Source organism: Falco rusticolus, chromosome 5, assembly GCF_015220075.1.
Source record: "Falco rusticolus isolate bFalRus1 chromosome 5, bFalRus1.pri, whole genome shotgun sequence".
Classification (NCBI taxonomy): Eukaryota; Metazoa; Chordata; class Aves; order Falconiformes; family Falconidae; genus Falco; species Falco rusticolus.
The window spans coordinates 23,962,269-23,969,826 of record NC_051191.1 but is presented as its reverse complement, the minus strand read 5'-3'; the positions used below and the strand labels follow the sequence as shown (position 1 = coordinate 23,969,826).

At 42.0% G+C, this 7,558-nt stretch overlaps 1 protein-coding gene across 3 annotated transcripts in view; it reads right to left on the bottom strand.

Moving 5' to 3' along the window:
- Positions 1-3,643: 3,643 nt before the first annotated feature.
- UPF2 (UPF2 regulator of nonsense mediated mRNA decay) overlaps positions 3,644-7,558 on the bottom strand; it is a 68,075-nt gene continuing 64,160 nt past the window's right edge. For all 3 annotated transcript variants that reach the window (XM_037387453.1, XM_037387454.1, XM_037387455.1), the window contains exon 22: positions 3,644-4,948. In XM_037387453.1, the coding sequence (XP_037243350.1) occupies positions 4,939-4,948 (10 nt within the window). In that variant the 3' untranslated portion in view covers positions 3,644-4,938. The remainder of the gene's footprint in view (positions 4,949-7,558) is intronic.

Below are 7,558 nucleotides of genomic sequence, written 5' to 3'. Positions count from 1 at the left end.
AAACTTGAGCAAATCAGGCAATCTCCACAATACAAAAGTACTTTTCTAAGCCTTAACATACATAAAATTACATTCTGTGTGTGTGCACTGCGGCATGTGCGTCGATGTGCTTGTATATATTTTTAGCTCCATAACAAAGAGGACAACAGTTCTTCCCTTTGAAGGCCTAGAAAGTTAATAAAATTATAGCAACATATAGCTGAAAACTCAGCAAGTCAGGAAGAAAAAAGATCTTTTCTTCTTTTATCACATTACAGCATTGCAATGGTAGAGAAAGAGAGCAGACAGCACCAGCTGGAGTTCAAGGTGTTGCCTGTGATTATGGACATTCCCAGTGAACCCACCACTTTCCCATTTAAGAGCTTCCCAGCCACCTCGGCTCCATCCTGGAGCAAGGACCAACACAGTACCTCAGCTCAACAGCCTTCCAAGTGATGCCCCATGAATCCTGGAATGGTTTGGGTGGGAAGGGACCTTAAACATCACCTAGTCCACCCCCCTGCCACAGGCAGGGACACCTCCCACCAGCCCAGGTTGCTCCCAGCCCCGTCCAGCCTGGCCTTGAGCACCCCCAGGGATGGGGCACCCACAGCTGCTCTGGGCAGCCTCTGCCAGCGCCTCACCGCCCTCACAGGGAAGGGTTTCTTCCTGATACCTCATCTAAATTTCCCCTCTTTTAAACTGCTGCCTCTTGTCCTGTCACTACGGGCCCTGCTAAGTCTCTCTCCAGCTTTCTTGAAGCCCCCTTTATATCCTGAAGGGATGCAGTAAGGTCTCCCCAGAGCCGGCTCTGCTCCAGGCTGAAGAACCCCACCTCTCAGCCTGTCCTCACAGGAGAGGGGCTCCAGCCTCTGGGATGCCCCAGGGTGCATCCCATCAGGTCCCATGGACTTACATATGTTCAGGTTCTTCAGCTGGTCACAAACCTGATCTCCTCCAGTGGGAAGGCCTTCATTTCCCCAGCCCCTGCCCTGAGCTTTGGGGGCTTGAGAGCTGCAGGAAGAGAGATTACCATCTAACACCAAAGCCACAGAAAAAATATATGAAGTACCATCATGCAACACACTTTCTGGTTGTCAGCAAGCCAGCTCAACAAGCCTCACATCTGTGAAGGCACAACTTCAAATATCCAGACCTGACTTTAGTCCAAATTCTTTCCAGAGAACGATAACAGAAATCTTTTATGCAAGAAAGAATTTCTCCATCTACGTATGCTTTCCTAGATTTAACTACTTCCATGCATGCTCAGGAACACTGCTCTAGAAATACTCTTTGCAAGAGCATATTTAACTAGCATCCCTTGAGAAACATTCCTGGAGGAACATCCTCTCTCTCATCGAACAATGCCACACCTTGAACTTGGTGTGATTCCCCCAGTGACCTGGTGCACCTGCAGGTCACCGTACTCCAGGCAAAGAGGAGATGCTCAGGGGGCTGGAGCCCCTCTGCCGTGAGGCCAGGCTGGGAGAGCTGGGGTGGTTCAGCCTGGAGCAGAGCCGGCTCCGGGGAGACCTTGGAGCAGCTCCCAGTACCTAAAGGGGCCGGCAAGAAAGCTGGGGAGGGACGTTTTACAGGGGCCTGCAGCGACAGGACAAGGGGGAATGGCTTTAACCTGAAAGAGGGGAGATTTAGATTGGATACTGGGAAGAAATTCTTTACTGTGAGGGTGGTGAGGCGCTGGCAGAGGCTGCCCAGAGCAGCTGTGGGTGCCCCATCCCCGGGGGTGCTCAAGGCCAGGCTGGACGGGGCTGGGAGCAACCTGGGCTGGTGGGAGGTGACCCTGCCCGTGGCAGAGGAATGGAACTAGATGGTCTTTAAGGTCCCTTCCCACCCAAACCATCCTACAAATCTATGATATTAGATAAAACGTCATTAATAAAAATAAAAATGTCATCAGGATAAAGCAGCGATACTCACAGGTAAGACAAGCACTGATCAAAATACAGGTTATTTCCCTGTTCCTGTACCGAAAGCAGGCTGCTCACCTCGCCATTTTCAACTAAATATTCTTTAAACAATGACAAAGCATTCTAATGACATAAAATGAAATGACATTCCAATGACATCTAATGAAATAAAATGACTATGGGGTGCTGTAACCCCTACAGCAACAAATTGTACGTGACTCGGGTGGAAAAACTGCTCCGCAAGCAGCAGGATGGCACCTAGCTGCACCACATCTGTGAGGCTGTGGGGCCAGCACAACGGAGAAGCAAAGAATAGATAGGATGCAAATATTTTTTTTTGCTGTGTATGTTCAAACATCATTGTTTCACTCGCAATGACTTTTGACATAAGATTTCTATTCAGCATACCATCAGAATAATTTATTTTGAAATTAAACTTCAAAAGATTTTTGAGGTCAGCCTGAAGTCCAGGAAATCCCCAACTGACCACCAACTGTTTTCAGCGAGTAATTTTATAAATGTATTTCCATCGATCCAAATTCCATCCAAGACATTAGATTGACACACACAAAACAGCTAAGGTGAACTCACATTTTATGTTTATGCAGTTATTCAATTCAGATAAATTAAATGCTTTTGAAACTAAGCAGCATGTTCAGAAAAGGAAGCTGACTTCAGTTTGAACCACAATTAGATGCTTAATTTGCTATTACAAATTAGTAGGTATTTTTCATCAGGGAAGTGGAAATTGGATTGGCCCGCTGGATACAGTCATACTGCCGTAAGAAGATGTTCCTGGAGGAGCTCAGAGTTACAAATGTGATTAATAAACATACCCATAAATTTTATGTGGAAAAAATTCATAGGAAAATAAACAGTTGAAACGAAGACCTGGCCTTCCCACAATGTACTCCTCCTTGTAGGGCAGGTACATCCCACAGCCATGCCACGTGAAGGACCTTCTCCAAGCACAGGGACACTTGCAAACAACTGTGACAACGTGGGGTTTTTAAGGTGACTGTACACTTTCAGGATACTTGCCTCCTTACTAAATGATATCCGGCAGCAATCTAGCAAAATGCATCTACACATGACATTGTAAAACCTTCAAGCCACGCTCTGCAAACTGGAAGTTGTCTACCAGCAGCCTGAGCAGAGGTGTCCTTGGGGAAAATGCGCTCCAACGATTTGAACATCTCCCAACCCTGACTGCTGTTACAGCGCACAAATGAGAGAAGCAGACTTAAAGCTGCGCTTGCACTTTGTTCACTCCCACTGTTCAATTTGTGATTACAGAACACAACGTTAAGTAGGCACATTGCAACAACCTTGAATCTTTCTGTCCAAACCACATCACTTGAATTAAGGTAGGCCAGTTTTCCAGTTCAGTTTCCCAGGTGGCTGCAGCAAGCCCCGGCTCCACACAACACCAAGGGGGCAACAGGAAGCTGCTGCAGACAAGGTGGTGTTAAGCCACTTCTTTCAGAGCCACTGTCAGCATGACAGCTTATGGGATGTGAAACGATGACCTGTTTCACAACTCCTTGCTGAACAAGAAAACCTTGCATTTGGTAGGTGTGCTTCCAGTACATTTCTTGGGGTAGGAATCCTCCTGCTTTGGTAAAATGCCATCTGTTTTTACATTACTTGTCCGAGCTACAGCCTGATGATATATCACAAACTCTTCAAAACATCGTTTCAGAAGGACAAAGTCAACGTAAAGAGACAGACACCAATTCTAAATTACAACACTTTATTGCAGCATTGGCAAAGATCAGATTTCTGAAGCTGGTGAAGATCGGGCGGCATTTCTGTATGAAATGTTGCATTTTACAAGTCTCTCTTCCTACATGCAGAAACCAAAAACAGTGGTAAAAAGGATTTTAAAAGAGCTAGAAAAAAAATTAGTAGTAACATACAGATGAGCTCCTTAACCCAATTAACTATCTCTACCTGAAAGCAAACAAAAATCTATGCTAATAAATAACAGATTGTCAGAAACAGACCAAGAAACCTCAATTTCTACTTAGAAAAAATAGAAATTCTACTTGTTTCCAGACTTAAATCTTGTGGGTTTTTTAAACTTTTTGTTTGTTTCAATAGACACAGAGGCTTATCAGCCCATGAAGATCAAAAAAATATTTGGATCCACTCCTTGACATCCTTCTGTTACGCTGACCGGCACATTTTGGTTTTCAATGATACATACAATGGGCTCAACCATATCCCTGTCCTTAGGCTGGTGTCAGGCTGTTCCAAGCAGTTCAAGTCAACACCCTGTGTTAATCAACTTCACATTCTATTTTAAACCTCAACAGATATTTTACCTTCTTGCCTCTAAGTTTTTCACACCTTCCCACCTCCTCCTTCCTGCTCATCTGGCAGCAAAAGGCTATTCCTTAACCAAAACCTGTATTGCTGAGGAGTGTTTGATAAGTTAACCTACTTGTCAGGGGTTTCTTTTAGATTTCACTGTTTGCTCTACATTTTTCTATTGTAGATTTGCAGCCCCCAAGGAATATCCTTCCAACACAAAGCGCTTGATTCGGAGATAACGTAACTTGCGCCAAGTTTAGAACTCTGTTCTCCCACATACTGAGCTGTCCAAGACCTTTTCCATTCCAGTGTGATTTATCTGAATTTCAGGTTGATCTTTGTTTTCACCAAGCTGCTCACCAGTCAAGTTAACCATCTCATTCATTTACTTCTGCTCTTACAAAAAGATTAACCCTCAATGTGGTTCCCATTACAAAAAGCTTTTTTTTTCCTTTTATTTTTTTTCTTTTTTTTTTTTTCTTTTTTTTTTGGTAGGCCATGACTGGAAGCTTCCACTTGTTCTGTGTGTATTTGGGGGGGAAGAGGGGAGGCTGTTGTCTCTGCCCCATGGCCCCAGCCTGTCCCAGGTTTTGATTCTGAACGCTCTAGACTGACATGCTGAGATGTGTCCACTGCTCTCATTTAATCACTGGAGAACTCCACTATCCACAACATCAGAGATACAGGACCTAATGAAATGACGCTTGCTGCTGGATCAACGTCTCCTAAGAAAAGGAAAGATAACAGAAATACTTTAGTTATAATATATCCAGTACTATGCAGGTTAGCAACCACTGAAAGCAACTGCTAGCAATTTTGATATTCTTTTACCCTATACATATTCAAGTTAGGTATTTCTATTACCTGCACTAATTTTTTTCAAAAGATTACATCAGATATAAGAAGGTAGATAATGTGTTTCAGGAAAAAGTCCCCTATACAATCTCAGCAGACGAATCTAAAATTGTTCAGAAATAGCTGCCTTATTCTCCCAGATGAGATGCTAAACTACTGAAGTGCACAACTGATTTGTCAATTTGTTGAAATACAAGTTATACTAAATCGTTTTCATCTTTTTGTGCAGTTTCTTAATGTTTAGAAGTACTGCAGAAATGTCAGAGGGCTTTCCAGAGTCAAATAAACATTTAGAACCTTTCTAGAGTCAACAGTTGTATTAAAATCTTCAATCATCCCTTGTTCACAAAATCATGTCCCAACCTAGAAAAAGTCGCATTTAATTACTCTTAAGAACGTAAATATCCATTGAAAAGTTACATCAATTTTCAGGCATGTGACTCAACAAGACCAGAGTAATCTAGCAGTAACGCTAATCCAGTATCCCTAACTTCATCACCACTGTCGGTTACTGGACCTGGGCTGCTTTTCATCTGATTTCTAGACTGCAAATTAAAATCTAGTAGTACAAAGCAAAGTTAAAATTAGACACTATTATAAGAAAGCTCCAGGGCTACACACCCAAGTCTTTTACCATGTAAACGAAACAGTTCCTATTTCTCTACATTAGTGCATAAACCCCAAGCATTTGTGGAACAGTAATTTAATCTAAACTTAGTTTTTATTGAGAAACTTGCAAGATAAATGTTTCAAGTATGTTAACTGGACATAGTAACTATAAAGCTTTCACAGTGATACTGTATTCTTATGTATTGCTTTGTTATGTTACCCAGTATTTGTGTATTTTACTTCAACATACTGTATGTTTTTGCCAGGAAGTACTGAGCTGATGCATCACTAGAACTTACTGCAGTATTGCTTCTATTACTTGGTTTTAACCACCTTTTAGTGAAACATAATATAATACTCCAATTCTTTGTGGCACACTCAATATCAGGAACACTGGCTATGTGTTTGCAAAAGAGAGGAATTATAATTTTAATATATTTAGTCGAATGAGATTTCACTTGCAGAATGTTACAACTGAGAAGAAACTTCCAACATCAATGAATTGCAGAATCATGCTTTTACCTCTACATGTCCCTTTAAAAAAATAATTCTGCTGTTGATGGGAAGGGAAGGGGAAAGGCTAGGACTAGCTGCGTGTATTTAACTTCATAAAAGTTACTCTCATCCAAACCAGCATGTTGGTGGCAGGTAAGGGAGAGTAAGCAGTGTTTCAGTGGATTACGGCAAGGTGCTGCTCATAAAAATCTTAGTTGTAGTTTTTCCAAACACAGGTATTTCACATGGCATCTCTCTCCAAACTAGTAAACTTGATTCAAACCTGTATCTGTGGCAAGGTCAAACTTGGTACACAGTTGTAATTAAAAAAAATCCTGAAATCTATGTGCAAAATATATCTTTTTTTCTGCAATCTACTCCCCTCCCCTACTTCCTGCTACCAACGCAGTTATTAATTTGTGTAAAAATCGTATAGTGAGCTTCTCAATGCCACTGCGTAAATATTAATAGTGCCTACATACTCCATGTGATGGAGAAACACATAGATACACTTTTACATAACCATGGCCACAGTAGAAAACTGGAACTCATAAAAATGCACAGAAACATTACACTGTAGTATACGCTACAAAATAATCACAAACCTATTGCACATGTGAAGTTGGGAGAGTCTAAGTCAGCAAGACAACATTATGGCTTAAAATGAAACGTGCCCAGGAGAGTACATTAAATCAAGTAATTTCTGCACATCACCGATGTGTCCAGATTATATAAAAAACCTTATTATTTCTTAACATGTGAGACCTTTGAAATTAAACTGCACACTTCTGCCTAATCCCCTCAGGTCCTCCATCAATCCACAATGCCCTATGCATTTCTGAAGTACTGTATTTCTTCACAAATTTCAGGCACCTTCCTTCTCTGAACACCTCCTCTCAGAACTCACCTGGTGCTTTGCTTTTCATGACTAATCTCGGTTTTGGTGCTCTCTGTTGCCTCTCTCCCCTAATCACATTAACCACAAACAGGAATACAGTGAACACCTGAAATTTATTTTTCTGTTTTAAGCATACACTCTTCCACGAACAGCTCTTTTCTTTGTGTGCTTTATTCTGCTGAAAGCACTTTCTTGCTTTCAGATGCATGAGCTTGGGAGGGGACAAACAATTTCTCAGAGGGGAAAACAATCTGAAGTTCAGATTCCTGCTCCAAGCTGCTCCCTGCACGACAGCAGAGATAACTTACAGAGACAGATCTTTGTTTTCTCAGCTCTCCTCCCACAAAACTGCCCTTTGACAGTACGTATGCATTCCTGTATACTGGCAAGAGAAGAAAAATACTGGCAGATAGCAATGTAAATCCTGGGAAACTTAAATTCAAGCACTCGTCAAGCCACAGTCTGCTTCTTTCCTATC